Here is a 27,295-nt window from a genome sequence, read left to right on the forward strand (position 1 = left end):
TAGCCAGAGAACGGAGCAGGAAAGGGGATTTAGGATGCCGGAGGGATGGCTCAGCCAGAGAACGGAGCAGGAGAGGGGGTTTGGGGTGCAGGAGGGCATTTGGGATGCAGGAGGGGTACTTGGGATGCCGGAGGGATGGCTCAGCCAGAGAACGGAGCAGGAGAGGGGGTTTGGGATGCAGCAGGGCAGAGCCGGGATGGGGGAGCGGTGCCAGCAGCGGTCACCTGTGCGGGGACAGCAGATGGAGGGGACAGGGAGGGTGGCACGGGCTGGCAGGGGAGGACGGGAGGTGACTCAGGGCTGGCAGGCGGCGCTGCCATGGGAGGGAAGGGGCTGCCCCGGAGCGCCGGGCAGGAGGCGGGGGCAGCACGGGGAAAGGAGAAGCTGCCGGCTCCTCTTCCTCCTCCTCCTCCTCCTCCTCCTCCTCCTCCCTGGCATCGCACCGCAGCCCATCGCAGTGCGGATCATCCGAATTCATTTAATCCAGCCCTTCCCGGAGGGGAGCGGGACCATTCCAGCCCCCGGAGATCCCCCAGGAATCTCCCGCCTGCCCGGCACAAAGTGATGGAGCCTCTCGCTGTTGCTTTGGGTGGAGCAGCCCTTCATCACACGGGCAGGGAAAGCAAAATACACCAAAAACAGCCACACAAACCCAGCAGCCCCTGCTTTTCGTTGCTGCTGCTTTTCCTTTTCCTTTCTGCTGTTTTTCCTTTTCCTGCTCAACGAAACTGCAGCGCTGCTTTTCCCCGGGATTTTGGGCAGGGAAGGAGAGATCCCTCCCCTGGCAGCTGCTGTCCTCTCCATCCTCATCCTCACCCTCGCAGGGGTGGGGAGGATGCTGGGACACCCAGTCCCAGGGCCGGACCGAGCCCACCCCTCCCTCTCCAAACCCCCCAGCCGTGTCCCTGCCGTGTCCCAGGGATGCTGCATCCCAAAATTTGCGGGTGGAGAAGAACCCAGGGGAAGGGCTGGGGTCTCTGTGCTGCTTTCCCAGCTGGTGAGAGAGGTCTCCGTGCTTTTTTCTTCTCCCAGCTCCCATTTTGGGTTTCCTGGTTGTGTTCCCACCCTCTTCCCTTCAGCAACATCCCCAACATCCCCAACATCCCATCCTTGTCCCTCCCCACACCCTTTCCTCCCCGGGGAGAGGCAAAATTAATATCAGGAGGAAAACACAGAGCTGAGCCAAATTATTCTTTTCCTTGCTGGTTTTCCTCACTGGTTTTCCTTCCCCCGAGTTTGGGATGCTGGGGGCAGCACAGGGAACGGGGCTGGGCTCTTCCAGGCCCTCCTCTCTCTTATTCAGGTTTGAAAAGCCCCAAGCAATGAGGTTTCTGTCACCTCCTCCCCACAGGACAAATGGCATGCTGTCCTGACTTCCTAATCCAGGAAATTAAAGGATTTGACTGTAGACCCCACTAAGCAAATTTCCCCCCTGAAAATCCCAGGGGGATTTAACCCATGGATCTGACTGATTATCCCTTTAGAGTTGTGACTAAGAAAGTCACAACTCTAGATGGGGGTAGGAAAAGTGAGATTTTGGGGGGTGCAGCTGATTTTGGGGCTCAAAGCCCCATGCAGGCAGCTGGGATGAGGGAAGTGGCTGGTGCTGGGTGGGCTCTGGAGCGTGAGGCAGGCAGGAGATGCTCCTTGCTGTGGCAATGGGGAGGATTTCTTCTTTTTCTCCCCACAGTCACCAGGGCTGGGGCCACCACTTGCCCCACAAAGGGGTGACAGAGCCCTGGGGACACCTCCAGCCCCTCTCCCTCCTGCCTGAACCCACCAGGGCTGGGCAGGTGAGGGGGACTGGGGGATTTGTGCCCCAGGAAGGCAAAGCGGAGAGAGGCCAGACCTCAGGGGGGACAGTGGCCTCAAAGCCACCCCTGGTGTTCTCACTCACCTGCCTCCTGCAGAGCTCCACTCCAAGTGACAGATGGCCAGGGATGAGGCTCCCTCTCCAGATGTTGATTTTCTGGCCAGCTGTAGATAACACCCAGGGCATCATCTCCCTGCAAAGCCCATCAGCTCTGTCCTTGCTGGGGGCACAAAGTTAAAAGGAAGGGAAATGCAGGAATCTGCCTGGCCCTGCTTATTCCATGTGTTCCTTGGCCAGGGAGATACTGGGAGCATCCTGGTGCCAGATGTGCCTCTGGGTACCAGCTCCACCTGGCCCAGCCTTTTAAAGTCGATGGATTTGGATTTTGTTGGCATTTTTTGTTTGGCAAAAACAGAGCTAAAATAAATAAATCCTTTTTGGGATGGTGGGATGAAGGTGAGCTGGAGGCAATCCTGGCATTTGATGCTCTCATCTTTCTCCACTGGGAATGACCTAGCTCAGGGATGTGGTTTGAGCTGTTTCTCCCTGAATTTGGGGGACATGGCCCATCCCTGTCCCCCCAGTCGCTGAGATTTTGCACCTTTCCATGTTGTGAATTCAGTTCTCCAACAAAACTCCTTTTAGCCACTCCAAGGCAAGGCACAGGACACCAGGACATAGCTTGGGATACTTTTTTTTCCCCCTTACTTGGATTAAAAAATGAAATTTCAGTGTAAAATGGCAAAATATCCCTCGGTGAATTCACTCCCCATTTGTAACTCCAAAAATATAAAGGTGGGGAAGGCTCTGGCTCGGGTGCCTGGAGCAGTGACCTAAACAGGACCTGGCTCCAGCCCTGTCCCCCTGAATTTGGGAGACCTGGAGCATTCCATGTCCCAGCTGTCCACGAGCTTTCCCAGCGGTCTTGGGAATGATTTCCCCCCTCTAAAGTGACATTTCCTGCTGTAAAACTACAGGGAAACTTGGGTTTGGCCTCTTGACCACAACATTTTCCGTGCTTCTCTCTAATTTGCTTTCTTGGGCAGCAACAAACACATTGAGGGGATTTTATTTTCCCCAGGATTAAAGGGTTTGAGTGTTTATTTTTCCTTAATTCTCTTGAGAGGTGACTTCCAGAGCCATTTTTTCAGAGTGTGCCATCACCATTCCATCCATCCCAGCCTCTCCCAACCTTCCCTGCCACTGCTGGGAGCTTTCCTGCCCCTCCTCAGAGCCCAGGGGTGATCCATCCACGCTCCCATCCCAAAATCTCCATCTGGAGCTGCCAAGGCTGCCTCTCTCTTTGCTATGCACAGCACCTGCTCCGTGTCTGGCTGCAAAGAGCCCGAGCAGACGTTCAGGGCTGCATTACGTCATGTCAGAGGTCACATTAAGCAGCTTTTTTCCCCTTAATTAAGAATTCCAGCCATGGTCGGGGAGGGGGGGAGAGGGGGAAACAGAGGGAAAAGCAGACGGAGGGAGCAGGCTGGGAAAAACGCCTGCGCTGAGCAGGTAAATGGGAATTTCTCCAGAGCCAGCTAATTGGTGTGTCTAATATTGCACCCCCTGAGGACCAGCGCGGTGCCGCTGCCTGCACAAATCGCTCCCGGAGAGCCTGCTGCAATAACAGGGAAGCCGCGAGAGCTGTGGGAAGAGCCAGGCTGGAATTAGGAGCGGGTTTGGATCGGGGTAATAAACGCCAGATAGGGAAAATAACAAACAGGTTGTTAATTGCTGCCATCTCCCCGTTCCCTCGGGGCCGTGTCTAGACAGAGCCTGGCTCCGGGCTGCGCTCATCCCGGCCCTCCGGGGCATGGATGCGGGACGCGGTGCCCGGAGGAGCCCCTGGCATGGGAAAGGGAGGCAGGATGGGCACTGCAGCTGTGCCCTAAATCAGAGAGGCTCCCGCAGAGGTGGAAACCAGACAGTCTGCAGTGGTTATTAATAATTCAGTCCCAATTTGTCCCATCTAGGAGAGCACGAAGCCCAGCCAAGCCTCCCCTCCTGGCTGCCCGGAGCAGGCAGAGCCTCCCGGCGTTGTTGCAGCGATCGAGCGCAGGGTTTGGGAGCTGGGACCGCCTGTCCTGCCCCATTCCCGAGCGGTCCCAAATCCTCGGCAGAGCCGCACCAGCGTCCCCAGGGCTCGGGGCTGGCATCCATCCCCCGGGGACCGGTGCTTTGTGTTCCTCGCTGGATGCAACCAGGGCTGGATCCTGCTGTGCCACAGGGACTGGAAAACAATCCCCGTGGAGCCCGCACAGCCGAGGGATTCCCGCTGGGGAAGCTGCACTGAAAATCTCCTTTTCCTCACCTCATCCAGCCATCCCTTCCCAGCCTCACGCCAGCCTGGGTTTTCCAGAAAATCTCTTTTTTCTCCTTCATCCAGCCATCCCTCCCCAGGACAAGGTGCATCCCAAGGCTTTCCTGACCCCGGGGTTTGGATGAGAGAGTCTCACACACCCTGCAAATGCTCTCTCTGAATTTTTCCTGAAGTATTTCCTTGCAGCTGGCGTGTGTTTTAATTGAATTTTGCCCTTTGAAAAATACATGAAGCTCCGAAATGGAGGCAGAGAAAACATTCCCTCCTATAGGAAGATAAAGATGCATTTAAAGAGGAAAAAAAACCGGCCCCAAAGCTGCCTGATGAAGTATTGACCTGGAGACAAAGTGCATCAGATGGAGCCAACCTGGCCCCTTAGGAAAACTTGAGGCTGTTCATTAGGGATGAGCTCACTGCCAGCTTAACTCCATCCTCACCACTCCCAGAGAAGCCTGTGGGAAATGTGCCAGTTTCCAGGTTTTCCACAAAAATAGGGACCACGGGGTCCTTTCATGGGGCAGAAAGGGTTTGGGACTTGTTGCAGCCTGGTGGTGCTCCTGTTGGAGTGGGGATAATGGGAGAGCTCTGGGTGTGGGGTGGAGGAGGGCTGAGCATCTCCATCCCTGCGCAGGATCCCAGCAATAAAGCAGGAATTTCATCCTTCCCTCAGCCAGGCTTTGGGGTCAGGGAAACGAGAAGTTTGCTTGGAAAAGAGCAGCCAGAGCTGCCATATGGATTTTGGGAAACAGACCTTCTTTCCCAGAAATCTTACCCATAGGATGCTTTTTAACATTCCCAATAATGTGGATTTCTCTCTGTGTTCAGCACAGACCCCAAGCATGAGTTTGCTCAGTGTCTGCTGCCTGGTTTTTATTGGAATGTATTTTCTGTACAAAAACACTGGAAAAATAGGAATTAAGGGGGCAAATCCCTCCCCTGGATGGATTCAAACAGTGAATGGAGAAGGAATAACCAGTGATCCAGGTTTCTCGTGGCTCCAGGTGCCATCCTGGCAATTCCAGGTGTCACATTCCCAGCTCTGAAACCTTTCTGGGCTTCTGCAAACTCGCTCTAATTTCCAGCCTAATTTTAAAGCACTTTGTCCCACTTGCTCTCCTGCCAAAGCATTCCTGGAACCAAAACACCTCTCAAGCCTCACCTGGTTTGAATTTTGCTTCCTTCCTTCCTGAATCCCTGAGGGTTTTGCTGGGAGTTCACCCCTTTTTGGCTAAACCAGCCCCCAGCAGTGGCTTTGCAGCAGAACCCTTGGATCCACTCTTTGCTCACTCCAAGCCAGCCCAGAGTCACTGCTGGAATTCCTAAAAAGCCAAGTTCTTCCTTGCAAATCAGTTGATTCCAGCTTCTTATAGATTAGCTGGAGCTGCTAAACTTGGCATTAGGAAGCAGGCCCAGGTATTATCCCTTCCCCTCTCAGCTCTGGCCAAATCACAGGAGATCTGCAAAGATTTTTGGGAATCTGGTTGGTTGGGATTTTTCCCTGCCTCCTGCCAGCTCCCCTTGCCAGTTTGACCACTTGCCCGCTCATCCTCCGAGAAGAGTGAGTCAGCTTGGCAAAAAATTAATAAATAAAATATTCCAGGCCAGCCCCAGCAGGGACTCTCTGCCCTCAGACCCAAAACGGGGGCTCAAAAGCCACAAACCATCCTGGTCTTCCCCCCTCTGGCTCTTCCCAATCCCAGTCTTGGCCTGAACACCTTCCCCCAGCTCAGCTTGGATGGTGAAGCACAGTAAAATCCTGGAACCATGGAATGCTTTGGTTGGAAGGAGTTTAAAGCCCATCCCATTCCCCCCCTGCCATGGGCAGGGACACCTTCCCCTATCCCAGGCTCCTGGATTCATCCCAGCTGGAGGAGGAGGCTGGGGATGCTCAGGGGTGGGAGGAATTAAACAGCTCCTCTTGCATCACTCTTCCCTCCATCCCCTCATGAGCCCACAGGAACAGGATGATCTTTAAGGTCTCTTCCAACCCAAACCATCCCATAATTCTGTTTTATGGGGAAAGCCCCAGCCTTATTTTCACCGTGGTCTCCAGTTTGGCGTCTCCATCCCGGAAAAAATTGATGGCAGCACTTAGGGAAGGAGGAGCAGAGCGATGAGATCAGGCCCTGTCCATGTGTCAGGGAGGAAAAAACCCCACTTTTCCAGGGAAATAAACTCCAGGCAATTAAGTGGGAATTAAGATTTAGCACACGCCACGAGCAGCAGGCGTGGAGAAAGGAGACAGCTGGTAAATTTAGGATGTGACAAAGTCATGCGAGCACTAACTGGATTACTGGCATTTATTTGGGAATACTTATGGATTTTATTATGCAACGTATGGATCTCCATAATTCTGCTTTTCACTCCTGCCAGCGTCTCAGGGAGCTTTACAAACAATTAATCAGCAGTGCTCTGGGGAATCCAGTGTGTCCCTCTGCTCCAAGGAATCCAGTGTGTCCCATGTCCTCCAAGGAATCCAGTGTGTCCCATGTCATCCCGAGAATCCAGTGTGTCCCATGTCCTCCAGGGAATCCAGTGTGTCCCATGTCCTCCAAGAAATCCAGTGTGTCCCATGTCATCCAGAGAATCCAGTGTGTCCCATGTCCTCCAGGGAATCCAGTGTGTCCCTCTGCTCCAGGGAATCCAGTGCTTTCCATCCCTCCCCAGGTGTATTTTGGATCAAAGGTGGCTTCATTGATGTGATCGATTTTTAACCTTTTCTGAGCCAAATCTCCAAGTTTTCATTTTTAAAATTCCCTGCACTTTCTAGGCTCATCCTGGGAGTCCGTGGGGATGAGCAGATCCAGGAGTCCTTGGAGTGAGTCTTCCAGGGATGGAAATGCATCCATCCCCCAGGGATGGTTATTTTAATCCATTTAGGTTGGACATCAGCAGGAATTTCTTCCTGGAAGGGGTGGCCAGGCACTGGAACTGCCCAGGCAGGGTTGCAGTGCCCATCCCTGGAGGTGTCCCAGGAATTCCTGGAGGTGGCACTCGGTGCTCTGGGCTGGGGACAAGGTGGTGATCAGTCACAGGTTGGATTTGCTGATCCTGGAGCTCATTCTCCATGGAATCAATGATCCCATGATTCCATCAATCAGTGTGCCACAGGGAGGAGCAGAGCCTGGGCCATCCCAGAAGCCCAGCCCGGGGTGGTGGCTCCGTGTGGGCTCCTCCAGTGTCACCTCCAGCTCTGCCACCACCCCCGTGTGTCCCAGCCCCTGGAATGGCACAGGCTGCCGCTCCAGCCCCCTTCCCTGGCAGGCAGAGAGGGCTGATGGCTCCAGGCGCCTCTCCAGGGAGGAGCACAGTGTAATCCTGGCTGCTGAGCACGGGCCAGGCGCTCACAGACACTGTTAATCCTCAGCTGGGCCAGCAGGGACCTGGGAAAGTGCTGCAGCAAGGCAGGGACAGCCCCAGCCCGGGCAGCTCCAGGCCAGGGGATAAATGGATGGAGGAGATTCAAATCCACGTCCCTGAGAAGCTCCCCTGGAAGATGCCAGAGGTTTAAGAAGCTCAGAGAGGCAGAATCTGAATTTTAACCTCCTGGTGGCTCTGATGGTTTAATGCACAGGTTTGATGCCCCGGTGTTTCCCACAGAGCATGCTGGTGACAAAAATGTGGCTGGAAAGAGACCTGGAGAGGGACTGTGACAGGGCATGGAGGGACAGGACAAGGGGGAATGGCTTGGAGATGAAAAAGGGTGGATTTAGAGGGGATATTGGGAAGAAATTCCCAATATCTGTGAGGGTGGTGAGGCCCTGGCACAGGTGCCCAGAGAAGCTGTGGCTGCCCCTGGATCCCTGGCAGTGCCCAAGGCCAGGTTGGAATAACCTGGACTAGTGGAAGTTGTCCCTTTCCACAGCAGGAGTTGGAATGAGATGGATTTTAAAGTATTTTCCAACCCAAACCATTCCATGATTCCATGAAAAATGGGAGCAGTGTGCACCTCCTCTCCCAGCAGTTTGCTGCAGCTCCTCCTAAAAGAGCAGGCCTGGGATATCTGACAGGGAATGGGCTGTGACACCTTTGTCCCCTCCTCTGACCCCACCTGAGTGCTGAGCAGGGAGAGCCCTGGGTAAAAACCCATTTAAACCCAATTTTCGGGTGCATTAATCACAGAGAACCCTCAGGGCCTGCAGCAGCATCACCACAGCCCCTCCACCACCCCCAATAACTCTGGAAAACAGCTCGGATTCACTTCCAGGGCTACTCCAAAGCAGCCAATGGCTGGGAATAAAGCATTTATTAGAGCAAAGAGACCTGAGAAGTGTCAGGAGCAAACACAGGTGACAGCACAGCCACACTCACACCCTGTTCCCCAGCCCTTCCAACCAAAGCAGGCACATTCCTGGCCCTGTTTTCCATTTTTAGGAGCCTGTCAGAAATGGCACTCCCTCTCCACGCAGATGTCGAGAAATTAGAGGGAATTCAGAGAGAGGCAGAAAAAAAATGATTAAAGGAGATGGAGGGCCTGATTTTGGAGGGAAAAGAAATCAGTGGAGTTATTTATAACCCTGCCTGCACCGGGGTGGGAGCAGGAATTTTTGAAAGTGCCTGGATAGCTCGGATAAGGGGAAAAAGGGGAAAAGCAACCTCCGGAGGATGCTCTCAGAGAAGCTGTAAATCCTGAGTGATGGGATGAAATGCCAGCCAAAAAAAGCCTCTGGGGAATCATCAGCGAGTGCAGGGGACAGTTGTTGATCCAGAGGGAAAAAGTGCCCTGATCAAAATGTGTGAAGGGATGGTGGAGGCGGCTCCAGAGCCGAACCCCCCGCTCCTACCTCTGCTCCCAGTATTTATTTACATCCAGCATTTTACGCAAAACGTGGGGGTGGGCGTGGAAATGTTCTTTTTTTTTTTTTTTTTCATCCCCGAAAAAATGGGTTTGGTTAAAAAAACAACCAAACCAGCTTTAAATTCAACCCTGGAGGCTCGTGGGAGATGCACAGAGAGGCTGCTGGGACGGGGTGGGAAATGGGATGGAGGGACCCTGGGGGAACAAATCTGAATTTCCTGGGTGATTTCCAGGCTGAGGAGCAGCTCCTGAAGGTGTTGGAAAATCCCCCATTCCCCAGCCAGCCCCAAGCTCTGCTGGCAGCTCCTCCCTCACAGCCAAAGGGTTTTGGAGGAATCTGTGGGGGAAATGTGGGGTTTCCCGCGGCAGGGAGGAGCTGCCTAATGGGGTGCTGGTGTCTCTGTTGCCTTGCAGGACCTCTCACTCCAGGGCCAAGGCGGAGGCGGCCGTGACGGCGGCGCAGAAAGCGCAGGAGGAAGCGCGGATCGCCAGGATCACTGCCAAAGAGTTCTCACCTTCCTTCCAGCACAGGGAGAACGGTCAGTCCCTGCCAGGCCCTGCCCTCGCAGCCCTGAACACACCCCAAAGCCCCAGACTGCCCTGGCTGGAGGCTCAGCCTGTGCCTGCAGCTCCCCATCCCCATCGGAGCTCCTGGCGGGGAAAACTCCATGGAACACCAGGTTTGGGGAGATTTAGGGCAGAGCTGTCCATATCCAGCAGTTCCACCTTGTTCAGTACTGTTTTCCCAGTGTTTCCTCTTTCTCCCCAAGTTTTTAGTTCAAAGCCCTTCGTGGTTGCAAAGAAAGAGCCCAACAAGGGCTCTGGATACAAAACAGATGATCCCAGAGGTCACCACTGACTTTACACCCATGGTTTGTGCAGTTCCTGATTGCTTTGGAAAGTTTGGACCCAGTGGGACCTGACCCTTCCCTCGGCCATGCAAATCAGTCACTGGGAAAATCCACATTTGATCCTTCCTTCCCTCCTTCCTTCCCTCCTTCCTTCTCTCCTTTCTTCCCTCCTTCAATCATTTTCACCATTCCTTGTTGATTCAGTCACATTTTTTAGTCACCAAACGCTCGGGGAGGACGGAGCCAAAGCCGAGCCGGGGTCGGGCCGGGGTCTGCAGCCGACTGGGAGTGCGGACGCTCCAAGTCCCCCCAGTAATAATTAACATCATAATTAAAGTGTGGCTGTGTTTATAGAGAAGTTTTCCAGCCCCGAGCCCTCCTCGGGAGGCGGCTGTCATTGTTCTCCCCCTCCCAGCTCAGCGAGGATTACTCACTCGCTTTAATTGCTCCAGGGGCTGCTGCGGTGACTCAGGGCTGCTCCCGAGCTCGGGGACAAGGGACCATGGGCTCTGCCGGCCCAGCCCGGCCCGGTGCTCGCCTCGCCGAGCTGCGGGGGCGGCCGGGGACATCCCATGGCTCAGCTTGGGGGCTGCAGCAGCCTGAGCCGGGGCACATCCCCAGGCAGGGCCGGTCCGAGCATCCCCTGCATGCCCCGCATCTCCCGGCTGCGGGAGGAGGCTCAGCCCGCTCCAAAGCCGCCCATCCCTGCTCCTGCCCAGCCCCATCTGTACACGGCAGATCTGAGCTTTCTCTGCGTGCTCCCAGGGGCTTCTCCAGCCCTGAGATGTTCCTCATCTCCATTTCCTCCTGCCAGGAGACTTTGCTGGTTTAAATCACCTCTTGGAAAGATATTTTTAGGTAATGCATTTTTTACTAGCTCCTGGACGGGGCCGTGACGCTTCACTCGTGCTGGGGTTTGTGTGGCTGGAGCTCTGTCTGGGGGGTTGTGTGAGCCGCGGGAGGGGAGGGCAGGGAAGGAAGGCGGTTCCACTTAGAGCGCATTAAAGACCAAACACAGCGTCCCAGATGTGCCGGGAGGGCTGGCAGCAACCGCGGAGCCGCTCGGGCAGGTGAGTGCCTGTGTCACCCACAGAGCTGCCACCTCAGGCTGGGGACAGCCGCGTGGGAGCTGCCACCACACTGCCGGCATTGCAGGGGCTCCGTGTGCCCACCGTGCTCAGGATCGTGCGTGCTGGGTGTGCCCCCATTATTCAAAATTTTGAGTGCTGGATGTGCCCCCTGCCACAGGATTGTGGGTGCTGGATGTGCCCCCGTTATTCAGAAATATGGGTGCTGGATGGGCCCCCCTTCCACAGGATTGTGGGTGCTGGATGTGCCCCCCCTTCCACAGGATTGTGGGTGCTGGATGTGCCCCTCATATTCAGAATTGTGGGTGCTGGATGTGCCCTCCTATCACAGGATCGTGGGTTCTGGATGTGCTCCCCTTAAACAGGATCGTGGGTTCTGGATGTGCCCCCCTTATTCAGAATTGTGGGTGTTGGATTTGTCTCCCTTGTACAGGATTTTGGGTGCTGGATGTGCCCCCCATATTCAGAATTGTTGGTTATGGATGTGCCCTCCTCCTTCAGGACCCTGGGTGCTGGCTGTGCTCCCTTGCAGGGTGCTGCAGGTTCCCAGTGCCACCCACAGCGTGCTGTGGTGGGTGCTGAGTGCCACCCACCCCCTGGGTGCTGGCTGTACTCCCTTTCCATGGGATGCTGGGTGCTGGAAGTGTTCCTGGCAGGGAGGTGGGTGTGGGTACCACCCACCTGGCACAGCGAGTGCCAAGGGTGCTGGGTGCCCCCTCAGAGGGGTTTGTGCATGCTGTGGGACACCACAGAGGGCTCTGTGCCCACCTCAGCATCAGCCCTGGGCACCCCTGGGCAGCTGCAGCTCCTGGTAGGTAAAAAAACTATCCCTGTTTTGTATCCTGCCCTCTCACCCATGGTTCCCATGCCCATCGGCCATGGGCATCTCCAGGTGCTCATCAATCCCAATTCCTGCACACAGCAGGATCACCCAGGCTTGGGTGGTGCTGCAGAACCGAGTCCCCCCTGGAGACAGCAGCACAAAGAGCCAGAGGCTCCCAAATCCCAAACGTGGCTCCTCAGCTTTGCCTTTGAAGCCTCGGAGGCCGGGCTCGGCTGCCTCCATCCCTCTGGAAATCCACATTTGGTGCTCTGCATCTTCCTTCGCTCTCACAACCCTTCTTCCAGGAACATCACGTGCCCTGGGGCTAATTTTAGCTCCGGATAATTGTTGCACATCCTCGGGTGCCGAAAGGGCCCCGGTGCATCCACGGAGTTCCTGCACAAGGAAACGCCTCCATCCCTGCGGGCTGCGGGGCTGGGGGGCAGCAGTGCCCCAGCTGTGCCCCAGATGTGCCCCAGCACCCCCAGTCCTGCTCCTCCCACAGCCCCAGCCCCAGGGATTAAGCCAGGAAAGGCAGAGCCCCGTGAGGATTGGGGCTGGGGAAGATTTGGGATGAGGGGGATTTGATGCCATCTCCCTGGTGTGGCTGTGGGGAGCATCTCTGGGGCTTCTTGTCCCCGCTCTGGGGCTCTGGGAGCAGCAGCAGTGGGTGTAGCCAGGCTGGGGCTCGTTGTGAGGCTGGGCATCAGCTCTGGAGGCCTTGGAGATGGTAGGAAGCTTGCAAATCCCTGGAATTCCAGCAAAATCCCTGAACTGGGGAAGATAAAGCCCAAAACCTAGGGTGAGCCCATTCCCACAGGTGGCTTTCCAGCTTTCTCACATGAAATCCTTTATTCCCTCTGTGGTCAGCTTCCCATTGGGGATCTTGGAAGGTAGCTGGGTCAGGAATGACTGGAAAACAGCCCCAAAAAATCTTGTCCTTTATCCCAGAGACAGATATTCTGCAGGAAAACAGAGGGGTGAGCTCCACCTTTCTCCTTCTCAGCATTTTCCCACCAACACCAGGATTTTTCAGGGGCCCTAGATAAACTCCAGGAGATCCAGTCTCCCATATACAAACAGGGAAAAAATGAGGGCTGGACTGTGTGAGTATCATCCCAAAAACTCGAGTCATTAGGAGACCATTTCCCATAAATTGCTTGGGTAGACACCCAAGCAGTTTCTTCACTATTTCCCTCCCTGCCAGTGGGGGAGATGGGGACTCCAGAATTCCCTGTGTGTATCCCAACCCTGGCAGGGGTGAAGGCACATCTCAGCAGCTCCCCAAAAAGATTCAAGAGAGAAAATTGCTCAGCACAAGTGGAGAGACCTGAGCAGGCGCTGCCGAGCGTTCATTTTTAAACGATGGCAGGAAAATTGAGCTCTCCCTTTTCAAGACTCGTTTCTTGTCTCACCATAGCAATCACAATTAGATGCATTTCAGGGGCATTAGGCACTTAATATATTTATCAAATTATTCACCTAATTTAGCATGGCTTTAGCTGGTAATGACTGGAGAGGGGAAAAGGAGAATTAACCACTATTAGCTCGCTTGAAATCGTTTGGTGTTTCATCAGCGATGAACATGTTGGAGGTTTTTATTCCGTGTTCCTCCAGCAGCAGAAGCCATTCAGCCCCTCCTGAGGTGCCCATCCCCAGGGTGACCCTGCCTGGGAGGTCTCTGAGCTGAAGGAATGAGGAGCCTCCAGTGGGATGAGGAGGATGGGGGGTGCTGGCCTCACGTGGCCGTGAACAACCAGCCCTGTCCATCCATGCCATCCTGGGGCTGAGCAGGGAAATCTCCATGTCCTGCTGGGCTCTGTGGGGCAGGAAAGCTCTCAGATGTGAGGTTTGTGGGGTTTTTCTTGCACATCTGCCCAGATGTGGCCGTTTCCCTCCTACACCTGGCAGATGAAAATCGAGGTGGTTCCCATGCAGGAGGGGGGCGAGGGCTGTTGGTGTGGGGTGATCCCTGGGGCACCCAGGGTGATCTCGGTTACACCCAGCACACCCAGGGTGGTCCCGGTGTCACCCAGCACACACAAACACAGAGCACAGGGTGTGTGCCACCAGCCATGTCACAGATTTCCCTTCCCAAGCTTCCAGGCTGGGAAACTGATAGGAAATGTGGTCAGATGGATCCCAAAAAAACCATCAGAACCTCTTCCCAGAAGCTCTGCATTGCTGGCGGCTTCTCCACACCTCTGGGGCTGGAAAACCATTCTCATGCTGGTCATAGTTCTGCAGGGTGGGGCTCAGGGCAGCTTTGGTGTCGCACCAGTGCTGCCAGCAGCTGTGACACTGCTGTCCCAATCCCACCCCTCTCCTCCCCACCACCCAACCCTCTGCTCCCCTTTCCGTGCCACGAAAACCCCTCGGGGCATCCGCACACCAGAAATAATCCTGTTTCCTTCCCCTCTCCCTTCTCTCCTCTCCACGACTGCCCCCGAAGGGCTCGAATGCCAGCGGCCGAAGCGGCAGAACTCGAGCGATGACATCGAGGTCCTCTCCACCGGGACGCCCCTGCAGCAAGAGAGCCCCGAGCTGTACCGGAAAGGGACCACCCCGTCCGACCTGACCCCCGAGGACAGCCCGCTGCAGAGCTTCCCCGCCAGCCCCTGCTCCACGCCGCCCCTCGGCCCTTCCTGCAGGAACAAGAGCGCCCACTTCTCCAGGCAGGTCTCGGTGGACGAAGAGAGGGGCGGCGAGATCCAGATGTTGCTGGAGGGGCGTGGCGGGGATTACCTGCGCCCCAACAGCTGGAGCGAAGAGAAGGTGGGCGGGAGCCGCGCCGGGAGGAGCGGGACGATGCGCAGCGGGCAGCTGGGCTCCACCGCTGGCCCCGAAGACTACAGAGGTCGGAGCGGGGGACACAAACATTCGGCCTCCAACCACAAGCCGAGAGAGAGGTGGACAGATTCCCCAGCCACGGTTTCATGGACTTCCCACCACAGGTCCCACAACCACAGCTCAGGGAGCTCCAAGCTGCTTGAGCTGGACGAGGAGAAGATGAGCAATTACGAGATGGAGATGAAGCCCCTCATGAGGATGGATTCTTATATGCAAGAGATTCACACCCAAAAAAGACACTACAGCAAAGGGGGAGGCTGCAGGAGCGTGGCTGACGAGCACCACGGGGAAGAGCGGGGCTTCGGGGTTCAGAGACTGAGGTCTAAGTCCCAGAACAAAGAGAATTTCAGGCCAGCTTCCTCTGCCGAGCCCACGGTGCAGAAACTGGAAAACCTGAGATTCGGGGACAAAGCTGAACCTCGGCTACTGAGGTGGGACTTAACCTTCTCCCCGCCACAGAAATCTTTACCTGTTGCACTAGAATCTGAAGAGGACAGTGGGGATGCGCTCAAATCCAGTACGGTGAGTGAGGGCACTGGGACTGCAATTCTGGCCTGAAAGCCTGGGGCTGTTGTGGGGCTCAGTGGAGTTGGGTGGGGGGGAAATTTGGAAAATGTGAATTATCGTGGGTTTGTGCCTTGAATCCCCTCTCCTCCCTTCTCCCACTCTGCTGGACATTGGTGTGGTGAGTTCCCTGCAGACTGTGCTGGGAGCATTCCCTGGAGGATGGAGTTTTGCAGCCCAGCCCCTGGGCCAGCAATAAAAATCCATTATTGCTGGGAATTTGGTGGGAAAAGCTGCAGGAGCAGGCAAGGCATTGGTGATGCTTCCTTGGGTTATGGTTATGGCCATAGAGCTTCCTGCTGCTCCAGGACAGCTCCCTGTGAGACACCTCACCCTGGGCTCCTCATTTTGGGGGAGATAAGGACACTTTGGGCATGAAGTGGCTGCTGGGAAGGTGTTCAGGAGAGAAGACAGAGTGATCTTAAAAGCTGCTGCAGAGTGGAAGGGAATAATCTGTTCTCCACGAACAGAATTAATGGGCTTAAAGTCAAGGAGGGTGAGCCATTAACCATGGCTAATGAGGTGAGGGCTGTAATGAACTGCCTGGGGAGGGAGGGTCTGAGTTGGACATCACAGCTCAGACAGGACCTGGACAGGGCTGAACCTCCTTAGAAGGCTGAGCTGGGTGGATTTTAGGTTTTTTGCAGTCTTGTTTTTTGAGGATTCCTGGATTTCCCATTAGAAGTTTCCTCACTTGTTGTTCCCACTGGTTGGCATTGACAGGAGAGGTGATGGGGTCTGCTGGGAGCACTGGAAAAGCCACCAGTGCCCCAAACTGTCCCTGCCAAACACAGGGCAGGGCTGGAGGTGTCCCATGAGGATGCCCCAGACCTACCCAGGAGAAATGGAAGACCTGTCACGCTCAGGAGGTGACATTTTAGCAGGAAGGAGCTAAATCTCCCTGTCAGGGGAGCACAGGATGGTGCCTGGTCACGAAACTGAAATGAATTTGTCAGTCAGGCTGAAAATTCAGGCGAGAGGCATCGAGGTGTGTGAGGCGTGGTGACATTTGCCATGGCTGCAGTGTCCCTGCTCCTCCAGCACCTGCCAGCAGAGCCGAGGTGCAGAGAGAGGAGGGAGCAGCCTGGGATGCAGGAAGGATGGATCTGCCCCAGCTTTCCTGCTGGAGCTGTGATGAATCCCCCCCCACAGCAGCCTGGGATGCAGGAAGGATGGATCTGCCCCAGCTTCCCTGTTGGAGCTGTGATGAATCCCCCCAGAACAGCCTGGGATGCAGGAAGGATGGATCTGCCCCAGCTCCCCTACTGATAAATCCCCCCCAGCAGCCCTGGAGCTCTCTGCCTCCCCATCCCCGGGCTCAGGATCAGCAGCTCCCACCCGGCACCAAGGGGGAGCTGAGCACAGGGGTTCCACAGGACACATCCTGCAGCCCTGGAAAACCAGAGCCATGCAGGCTGTCCTTGCCTGCCTGGGAAGCACTGGAGACATGACAGGCAGCATTAGGAGCCTGACAGGCTCCCAGAGGGGAAGAGCAGCAGCAGTAATTGCACAGACACAGCCTGGCAAGGCCGTGGGATGCGCAGATGTTCCAGCACCTCTGACAACAAAACCTGGGAGACACAGGGCCCTCAGGAGGGATGAAACCACTGTTTCTTCTCGCTGAGAGCCACGTGATTTTGGGGAGATCAGTGGCACAAGCAGCCCTGGGCTGTGTCCCCACCCAGCCCATCAGATGTGCTCCCACCTCCGAGCTGTCACAATAAACCTCTCTCCACTTGGCTGGAGGCAAACTGCCACCAACACATTCCTGGCCATTCCCAGCGAGTCCTGGCCACTAAGGAAGGGCCCAGCCTGCGTGGAGACGTGCATGGAAAAGTCATTAGGATGCACATCCTACTTTGGAAGTGCTGGAGCTGCGGAGCAGCATGTTCAGTTTTCTCACATTCATAACCGAGGGTGGAACAGATGGCGAAGGTTTGGGAGGAAGCTAATGTAATACAGAGGAAGAGATAATATGTGGATTTAAATAACCCACAATGCCAGCAACAATTTGTTCTAGCAGGAATTGCATGGTGCTAGCAGGGTTTTGTTCCAGTGGCCTGGCAGAGAGGGGATGGCTGGACAGGAGCAGGGGAAGGTGTAGGGGAGGAATGGGAGGTGCAGGATCTGTGCTCCAACCTCCTGCCCAAACCTGTGACCTCACCTGCTGTCAGAAGCATTTCAGACTTCAGGGAGTGGTGAATCCCTGAGGAGGAGGAGGAGGAGGAGGGGAAGGCTGAGGGGGCAGGATTCATCCCACAGACCCCACATCCATCTCTGCACAGCACAGGACACTCACACACTCCATCCTGCAAACCCCCCCTGCATCCTGCTCCAGTTCCACATTCCCCCACAGCAAATCAAGGCTCCCCAGTCCCCCCAAAAGCCCAATTGCCCACACTGGCCTGAAATCCCCCTTCTCTGGGGCCTGGCAGGGAAAGGCAGCTGTAGGCAGGTGTGTGAGAGCCCACACTGCTCCAGCCTCTCCCCTGGGTGCCAGCAGTGCCAGCTCCCTCAAAAGGAGGGGCTCCAAGGGCAGCTCCCAGCTCCCTCCAGCTGGGCTCCCAGAGAAAGGAGCTGCCATGAGCAGGAGGGATGCTTGGAGCTGAGCATGGCTATTTTTGCCCTACCTGAGGTATCCCTGAGCAGAAGCGAGGTCACCCTCACAGCTTAGCTTGTTTTAAAAATAATCTGCCCTAAACCAGCTCTGCACAAGCCATTCATGAGCCCAGGGCTTGGCTCTGTGCTGGAGTGGCAGCTCCAGCTTCCAAAGGCAGCACACCTCTGGCAGTGCTGGAACAGGCTGGGGGTGCAGGTCTCACAAATACACACCCCAAAATAATCACTGCTCATGATTCCCATCTGAAAAACAAGCTGGGAGCCACAGGGCCTTGAATCCAAGCCTTTCCAAAGCTGCACAGGCAGGGATGCAGACTCCACAGAGCAGTCTGTAGGAGCTGTAGGAACTTTATTCTCCTCTGTCACTTTTCCCCAGTCCTTTAAAAGAAGCTCCCAGAACCACCGTCCTTTGTTGGGGCTGCACACCAGGAATTGAAAAATCATTGAAAAATCCTCTCATAAAGGTCACTTCTTGAGGCCACGGCTCAGTAACATCGATGAAATTCGGCACTGCTTGGTGTTGGCTCTCAGGGGATTTGGGGGTTTTGGGGTCACTGAGCAACACAAATGCTTTAAAATGACATTTAAGGCCACCTGATCTCTCTGTGCCTCTGTGGGCACTGACCCCAGCACGCAGAGGACAAACTCAGAGCAATTGTCAGCGTTGGAGCAGAGGAAAACGGGAGCCAATGTGCCAGGACCAGTGCCGGTGTTGTGGGATTAAGGGATTTACGGGAATGTCCCCATCCCTCCCAGCCTTAAAGGCCCATGAGGCACAAAGCCTGGGCCTGGGTGCTTCACAGGAGCCTTTGAGGAGAAGTAAAATGGGAAATGAAAAAAGGAATTGTCGAGAGACTGGGAAGGGAAAGGATCTTTCTGAAACGCCAGCGAGTGTTTTATCCACAAACCACAGCCCATGGCAGGGCTGGGGAGGAAGAGAAGGGAGCAGATCTCCTTCCCTGCAGGAGCTGCACATCTGCCGCTTCTGGAAGGGAAGAGAAGCGCTTTGGGCACGGAGCAGCTCAGCGGGAAGGGCCAGGCTCAGGCACCGCCTGATCCATCACCCCCTGTCCCTGCTCAGCAACTGTGACACCCAGCTCTCCCCAGAGCCTTCAGGGACCGCCCTGCTCTGCCTGAGGGCACCGGGGCCGTGAGGGGGCTCGAGGCTCGGTCCTTCAGCACCAGGGTGTGAGGGTGTGAGGGGGCTCGAGGTCCAGCCCTTCAGCACCAGGGTGTGAGGGTGTGAGGGGGCTCGAGGCTCGGTCCTTCAGCACCGGGGCCGTGAGGGGGCTCGAGGCTCGGCCCTTCAGCACCAGGGTGTGAGGGTGTGAGGGGGCTCGAGGTCCAGCCCTTCAGCACCGGGGTGTGAGGGGGCTCCTTCAGCACCAGGGTGTGAGGGTGTGAGGGGGCTCGAGGCTCAGTCCTTCAGCACCAGGGTGTGAGGGTGTGAGGGGGCTCGAGGTCCAGCCCTTCAGCACCAGGGTGTGAGGGTGTGAGGGGGCTCGAGGCTCGGTCCTTCAGCACCGGGGCCGTGAGGGGGCTCGAGGCTCGGCCCTTCAGCACCAGGGTGTGAGGGTGTGAGGGGGCTCGAGGTCCAGCCCTTCAGCACCGGGGTGTGAGGGGGCTCCTTCAGCACCAGGGTGTGAGGGTGTGAGGGGGCTCGAGGTCCAGCCCTTCAGCACCAGGGTGTGAGGGTGTGAGGGGGCTCGAGGTCCAGCCCTTCAGCTCCGGGGTGTGAGGGGGCTCCTTCAGCACCGGGGTGTGAGGGGGCTCGAGGCTCGGTCCTCCAGCACCGGGGCCGTGAAAGGGGCTCGAAGCCCGGCCCTTCACGGTGTCCTGTCCCATCGCACCCCAGGGACGTGAGGGCAGCAGCCCAAAGCCAGCCCTGACTGTTCTCCGCAGCGTCACACGGAGCAAATCCCAGGCCAAATGCAAAAATTCCCGGGGAAAGAACCGCAGCAGAGGCTCTAAAGGCATCTCCCGGCTGAGAGATCTGCGAGAGCCCCCCGTGCCCCTGCGGGGGTGGCGGGGAGGGATCCCGGCAGCCTCTCCCTCCCTCCCTCCCTCCTCCGGCAGCGAGCGGCTGAGGGGCGGATTTGCCAGCAGATATTGCAGGCAGGTTTCGCTGTCGCTGGGGAAAGGCAGGAGCACGCAGCCAATCTGCAGGGAGCTGCCGGAGCCGGGGCTGCGGGCACGGGGCTCGGCACAGCCTCCCCCGGCACGGCAGCGGGGATGGAGCCCGGCACCGGCACCTCCCCGCTGGATCTCCCCGTGCTGTTGCAACACCAAACGAAATGAACGATACTCACCCGCTGAGATGTCCAAGGCAAAAAAAAAAAAAAAAAAAAAAAAAAAAAAAAAAAAAGCGCGTTTATTTCCCGACTTCGGTATTTATAGAATTCCAAAAGTGACCATGGATTGGAGGATGAAATTGCTACCTCACCAACCACACTGGTCAAACCAACAGTTCATCAATTCCCTCTTCCTCCAGAAAGGAATGCAAAAAAATCATTATTTACATGAAAAGTGCGTGAGAAACTCCATTACAAAAATGTAAACATCAGAAGGCTTAGAAGAACTTTAGAAGAACAGGGTGACACCCTTGCCAGAGCTGCTGGGTTATTCCTGAAGGGATTCATCCCAGGTGGAGATGAATTTCCCTTCCTTTTTTAGGCACCTTTAGCCCTAAAGGTCGTAAAATGAGTTAGAAATAAAACCTGGGTGTTTTCTCCACCCCAGCCTGTTTGGGGTGTGAAAATCCCCTGTGCATGGAGGTGTTCCCATCTGGGAACCTGGGGACTTGATTGGCATTAACCTCCCTGGGATTAAACCCTGTGATTTATCCCTGTGGCCTTCCAGCTTCAGGTTTTCCCATTTATTTTTTTCCCATCGGGTGCCATACCCCAGGTCTCCCAACACAATCATCCCTGGGTTTTCCTTATTCCTGTCATCTCAAGCAACCAGATTCACCTCAATCCCGGCTGGCAGCTGCGTGCCCAGACAAACAGAAGCCATAATTTCATGGGAGTAAGGAGGAAGAGGAGTCCTGTTGCCATCACAGCTCTGGAATGAGGCAGGGCTGAGCATTGCTACAGGGGTTGTCTCTTCTTGAGACAAATAATAATCACAAACTGTTCCTCCTCTAATCCCTTTCGTGTTCAGACAACCTGAGGTAAATAATCTTCAGAGAGAAATGGGATGTTCAACTCGACAGGGTCCTTTTCAAAGCCTTTTCATCTCCACGGCCTCTGATGTACCAGGGAGCACCTTCCTGGCTCTGCTCCTGTCATCTGGATATTGGGGTTGAGCCCAATTCCATCTCTTAGCTTGGAAAATTTGGGGCCAAACACCAGCTTTTGACTGCATTAGAAACAAATTTTGACTGCTCTTTTTAGAATAAAAATCTTAAAATGAGAGCTTCAAACATACCTAAACAAACACTGAGCTCAGTTCCAGCACCTGGATTGAACCAGGGGGTGACAAATCAGTTCTTTAAGAGGATAAAGGATCTCTAAGAGGATAACCTCTCATTTTTTTAGCCTTTTTTTCCCTAGAAGCAGGTTTTTCCATCCCACCCAACTCACTTTCACTCACACAAGCACTTTTAGCATCTCCTGGGCCCCTTCCTGGAGCCACGGGAGCTGCTGCAATCCGCTGGAGAAAGCCAAGTGGCTCCCTGATGTTTCCTTTGCTAAATGCTCCTTAACCATTTCCCAGAGCCTGTTCCTGGCAATGATGTGACAATTCAGCACAAATGTCATCGAGCTGCTAAGTTTGCAGCCCTTTCTGCAGTGCTGAGGCTGGAAAATGGTGCATATCTATATTTTTTTTTTTTTTTTTTGCTGATCCAAGTCCTTAGTAATTACACTTAATAGATCCCGGAGGGATTCCTAGGTAACCTGCTCTCTGGTTTCCATGGCAGAGAGGCAGAGCTTGTACCCTGTGATAACAGATAATAATGGATTGCTAATGCTTAAATTAATTATGCCACAATTGCATTTGTAAACCAGCTGTCCGTCGTATTCCCAGAAAAACTCCGGAGTTGCTACACAACAGTTCCAGGATAAAAACAAACAAGGCAGAGGGGCAGGAATTACTCTACAGCTACAATTACTGTTATTACTCCTGTGCCATAACCATGGCTTATTCCTATTTTAGTGTTTCCATGGGTTAAGGTCTAAGTTTCTGTTCTTTAAGCTTGGAAGCAAAGCTTTAAAATCCTTGGAGATCCAACCTGTTGATAGAGAAGGATCCTTTTGCCCAGCTGACATTGGTGTAGATTCCCATCCTTGGCAGATGTTTTCCTTCTCCTGTGAAGGACTCCAAGGATATTATTGTAAAAAAACTGAAATTTGGCCCCACCAAACTGTGACAGCAACAGGCAAAGCTGCCAATCGGGGGCTGTGTCTCCTCTTTCCAAAAGCTCCTGTTGGAGGTAGGAGCACGGTGGGAAGGGTTTAAAAGCCACTGGTTTTAAAGCACTGGTTCTTTGCTGCAGCAAAAGGGAGTTCAGTGCCCTGCAGCCAGGCTGGGCTCAGCAAAGCCTCTCTCCCAAAGCTCAGCTCCAGCACTGATCCATCTCCTGCCCAGGCACAGAGCAAGAATGATGCTCAGTGCTGTCACATCTCCCAGGCCATCCCTGCCATGGGAGGAGAGAAGGGCAAACCTTCCCCCTGAGCAGAGGGGAAGGCAGTGAGACCTCACGAGACAGAAATCAGGCAGACATTAGCATTGAGAAGTGCAGCAGGATCTGTAACTGGAGCTAAAACAGAAGCTTTGGAGGGGCAAAACTGCTTATCCAGCAGCAGCTGCCATTCACTGCCATTCCCACCTGGACAGCAGCACAGGGAGGAGGGGGTTAAAGGAGGGAGCTGTAAAAAGGAGGCAGAATTTGTGAGCTGGATTTGAATGGTTGGTTTGAAGGTCTCCCACCCCTGCCTGGCCACCCTGTTCCTGGGATGGGAAATGGGGCAGATGCTGTGCCTGCAGAGGCAAAGGAAGCATTCCCTGCTGCCCCTGCCCTGCCCAGGGCTGCAGGATGCGAACAGGCCCAGCCTCAGCAGAAGCTCTGTGCATGGGGATCCAGGGCTGCCGATGTGAGCAGGTGTTGGATCCTCCCAGTTTTCCAGCTGAGGGCACAGCTTTGATGCCCTGTGTGTAAATCACAGAACCACGGGATCATTTACCTGGAAAACGCTCTGGAATTGAGTCCAACCATTCCCCCAGCACTGCTCCACGTCCCCAAGTGCCACATCCACACAGCTCTGGGGATGGGGACCCCACCACTGCCCTGGGTGAAGAATTATTCCCAAATATCCAATCTGAACCTCCCTGGTACAACTGGAGTGTGATTCCTCTTGTCCTGCTGCTGTTTCTTGGGAGAAGTGAGCAGTGAAGGCTGAGCTCCCTCCCCGGAGGGATGGACCTCAAGTACATCCCGAAGTGAGGGAACAGGGAACTGGAGCAGGGGCAGTGCTGGGTTGTGCTGGTTTTTGGCAGGGAATTCCTCCATGGAGCAGCCCAGGGATGGGGCTGAGCCCTCCCTGGCTGCAGGGCTGGGGCAGGAGCTCGTTCGGTGCCTCGGCGGGGCCGTGCCAAGGCAAACAATGACACTGATAATCGCCTGCAATCTGTTATTATATTACCAGCAGCTCAAAAACCCTAAAACCCAATAATCTTCTGAAATGCAGCTAATCCCTCCCAGCGCCAGCAAGGCCGGGCTTGGCACGGCCGGGCTGGGGAAGGGAAGGAGCAGCGAGCAGGGGGTGGTTGCTGCCTTTGGAAGCTTCTCATGGCACAGGAGGAGAGGTTTGCCGGGAGCAGCCAGCCCTGGATGGGTACCTGGCTGCTCTCCGCAATCCCTGCCTTGGCTTGGCTGCCTTTGACCCTGTTGCTAAGCTACAAATATGCCTTTCCAGCAGGCTCCAGCATCCTCGCTGCCACCCACTCCCAAACGGCAGCTGAATCAGGCTGCTCGGAACAGAAACCATCCCCGGGCAGCTGGGAGCTGCTTCTTCCCGTTCCTTTCCCAGCAGCTCCGCAGAGCCACCCAGGGAAAGCTCCCAGAGGCTGCCCAGCCCTGTCCTCACTCCATCCCAGCGACGTGGGGAGCGCCAGGAGGGGGCAGGAGCCCGGGGAAAAGCGTTTGGAGCATCCCAGCCCTGGGATGCAGCAGGAATAGCTGAGGATCCCAGCAAATCCAAGAAAAAGCAACCACCCACCTGCTGCCAGCAGCACTCACCCTGTGAGAGCCCCGCTCACACCATGGCACCAAGGATGAGGTGCCAGGATGGATGAGGTGCCAGGATGGATGAGGTGCCAGAGATGTTTTCCTGACCAGTGTCCTGCAGAAGGATGTGTTGGAGGGTTGGTTGCAGTGCTCTGATGTTCCTGGGATGTTGGTGGGGTCCCACAGGATTGTCCAGGATGTGCTCCAGGGAAAACAATGGATGCTCCCTGAGGGAATGAACCATTCCTGAGATGTTCAGCCCAGCTGGGGTGGGGATGTGCACGGGGCAGCTGCAGTGGGGTTCCTGCAATGCTTTCCAGGTGAAATCACAGAATCCTGGCATGGTTTGGGTTGGAAGGGCCTTAAAGTTCTTCCCATCCCACCCCTGCTATGGCAGGGACACCTTCCACCATCCCAGGGTGCTCCAAGCCCTGTCCAACCTGGCCTTGGACACTCCCAAGTGATTCCCAGGAGCTTCATTTGGTCCATATAAACTCAGGAAAGGTTATTAGAGCATTCCCAAAATGTTGCCTGAACATGGACCCCCATGTGCTGGCCTGATGTCCAGGATACCTGGAAAACAACTGCATTTATTGGGAAATATCCTGGACACTTCAAACCATCCCCAAACCACTCTAAGATCCCATAATTTGCCTTTTTTTTTTTCATTGACCACCTGATAAGCAACCAATTTTAGTTCTGTTTTTAAGGCCAGAGTTCCTATGGGAGTAGCATGGGATGAGCCAAGTGTTTGTTTGGCAGCTTCAAAAATCCTCCAAGGGTTCCTGGGCACTTTGGGAGGTGTCAGTTGGGATCTGCTCATCCCCAGAGCTGCCTGGACTCCCCGGAGCAGATTCTCCTGGATTCTCCCCAGATTGTCCTGGAATCCCTGCAGAATTCCAAGGATCCATCTAACTCCTGTCCTTCTCTTTCTCTTGCAGGGTTCAGCTCCCATCCTGGTAGTCATGGTGATCTTACTAAATATTGGAGTCGCCATTTTGTTTATTAACTTTTTCATCTAATTCAAGACTGTCTTGTTTGCAAAAATAACAGTTACATGTATGAATGGGGGAAAAAAAAAAACAAAAACAAAACAAAAAAACCAGAACCAAACAACAACAACAAAAAAAAAACAAACAAAGGGAAAAATCATAACTCGAACTGTCCTCTGACAATTTCCAAGTCTTTTCACAGAAGAACAACAAATGATCGAGTCTCACTCACAGTTTGCCTTTTTTCCTGGGTAATGTTTTTTGGATTTTAGCCAAAATTCTTTGCTTGTATAACACTATGCTGTGTGGCATGGCAAAATGCTATCAACACTCTGCCCCCCCAACACTGGGAAGGATGAGAAGGAATCCCAACAAAAGAAAAAAACCTCGCTTCCCTTCCCCTCACCCCCCCCCCACAAAAGAAAATAATTGTCTTTGTAACAACAGCAATGAACCCCAAAATGGAGATGAGACAAGGGGACCATGGGGAAAGTTTGGGTGGAGTGGGGATGGATTCTGGGATGCTCCAGGCTGAGCTTCCCAGGGAAATCCAAATGATAAATGGGAGAGAAAAGCAGAACCAGGCTTTTCACCCTTTGGAAATGGAGGAATGCTGCTGTGAGAAGGAGGAGAGAAGGAGCACAGGGAAGGAATGAACCCTGTCTGGATGGGAAAATGGCAGAACAGGCCCCGTTCTGATCCTTGTTTTTAAAACAAAAATTGGCTTTTTGCAGAATTCCTCGGGGCAGGGGGGAATAGGGAACACGAGGTGTGAGCAGCAGCCCCAGCACCCTCCTGCCTTCACTCCTCCTCCCCAGGCTGCTCCTCACCCATGGCAAGGCAGGGAAACCACCCAGAGCTACTTTTAATTCACAGCCAATTTCTCCTGGCTAAAAATCCCCCCAAAAAGCCCTTTGGAGGCACCTCCAGCAGCACGGACAGAGTCGCTGATGGTGCTGTGCTGGTGAGGAGCATCCAGCCCATCCTAAAAAATGTGCACAGGGAGCAGGGTGGGGAGGGACAGGGGACAGAGGGCTCAATTCCAATCCACTGAGGATGACAATAAAACGAAACCAAGCAGAAATCCAACTGTTTCTCAAAGGCACCTGGGGAGGAGCACCTGGAGCATGTCCCAGAGAGGAGGGAGAGGGTGGTGGGTTTGTCTCTTACATCTTGCTGTGGACTGTTTCAGACATCATGCTTGGGCTCTGAGCATGTAGTATTTTGCACTTTGTAATGCAGGATGTATATTCCAGCTTCCAACATGTCCCTGTATTAAAAAAAAAAAAAAAAAGAAAAAAGAAAAAAAAAAAGAAAAAAAAAGAAGAAAAAAAGAAAAAAAAAAAGAAAATCAAACCAAACATCATTGGCAATGGCAGCCTCTAAGGATGTATTTTCTTTCTTTTTTTTTTTTCTATGTCACTTAATTTCTTCGTTTCTACCATCTTTGTACTATGCCTGCCTTGATTTTTGTCCCCTCCCTATCCCCACGGATAACCTGCAGACTCATTAAAGATGCGTATCCCTGTTCTGAGCTGTCCTGGTGCCGATCACACAGCGTGCTCTCAGCTCCAGCCCTGGGCACTGGCGCTCCCATCCCTCCCCTCGGTGCTCCCCCACCAGCAGCTCCCACGGCTCCTTTGGGATTTGGCAGGGCCAGGGACCAAATCCCACCCTCATCCCCCCCTGCAGCTGCAGCAGCAGGAGAAGGGTGCGGGAGGGTGGCAGCTCCCGAGGGGGGTGAGACCCTCCCAGGAGATTTTGGGGGTGGGGAAGGAGGGAAAAGCCCTCCCCGACATTCACGTCCAGAGTTGTTGGATCCAGCCCGGACTCGTGGACTCAGCTTTGCTTTGCTTCTGTTTTAGCTGTTTCTCTGCTACCTTTTCAGCAGATTTCTTATTACACTGCACTGGATTGCTATATTTTTAACCAGAAATAAACTAAGGATTAGAGCATGTGCCAGTTAAATTCAGTTCTTTTCCTTACATGGTCTGATTCCCTCCTGTCGCAGTTTTGCTTCCTCTTCTCCTTCCTTTCCCTTTCCAGGCACAGGGCTATGGGTGGACAGGGGAAAGGATAATTTTGAAATTCCATTTTCCACAGTAACTGTCCATCATCTTCCCACCTCTTCCTTTTTTGTGTTGTTTTGGATTTTCCTTTTGGGTCCTTAGTCATAATTTTTTTCCCCTCTTCAAGGCTTGCTGCACACTTGAAATGAACAAAAAAACCCCACACATTGGGTTTGTAGCCTTGGGAATTCACCCCTGGGATTTGGAATCCTGCTTCTGCACTTTGGAGACACTCTCGAGGACCTTTTTTTTTTTTTTTTTTGGTGCATTTGAGTGCAG

At 54.3% G+C, this 27,295-nt stretch overlaps 1 protein-coding gene across 1 annotated transcript in view; it reads left to right on the forward strand.

Moving 5' to 3' along the window:
• Positions 1-26,915, forward strand: part of JPH3 (junctophilin 3) — a 47,988-nt gene extending 21,073 nt beyond the window's left edge. Inside the window, exons 3-5 of the mRNA XM_036390118.2 lie at positions 9,346-9,470; positions 14,146-15,065; positions 24,897-26,915. Coding sequence (XP_036246011.1) covers positions 9,346-9,470; positions 14,146-15,065; positions 24,897-24,977 — 1,126 coding nt within the window. The 3' untranslated portion in view covers positions 24,978-26,915. The remainder of the gene's footprint in view (positions 1-9,345; positions 9,471-14,145; positions 15,066-24,896) is intronic.
• The last annotated feature ends 380 nt before the right edge of the window (positions 26,916-27,295 follow it).

Source organism: Molothrus ater, chromosome 12 (genome assembly GCF_012460135.2).
Source record: "Molothrus ater isolate BHLD 08-10-18 breed brown headed cowbird chromosome 12, BPBGC_Mater_1.1, whole genome shotgun sequence".
Lineage (NCBI taxonomy): Eukaryota > Metazoa > Chordata > Aves > Passeriformes > Icteridae > Molothrus > Molothrus ater.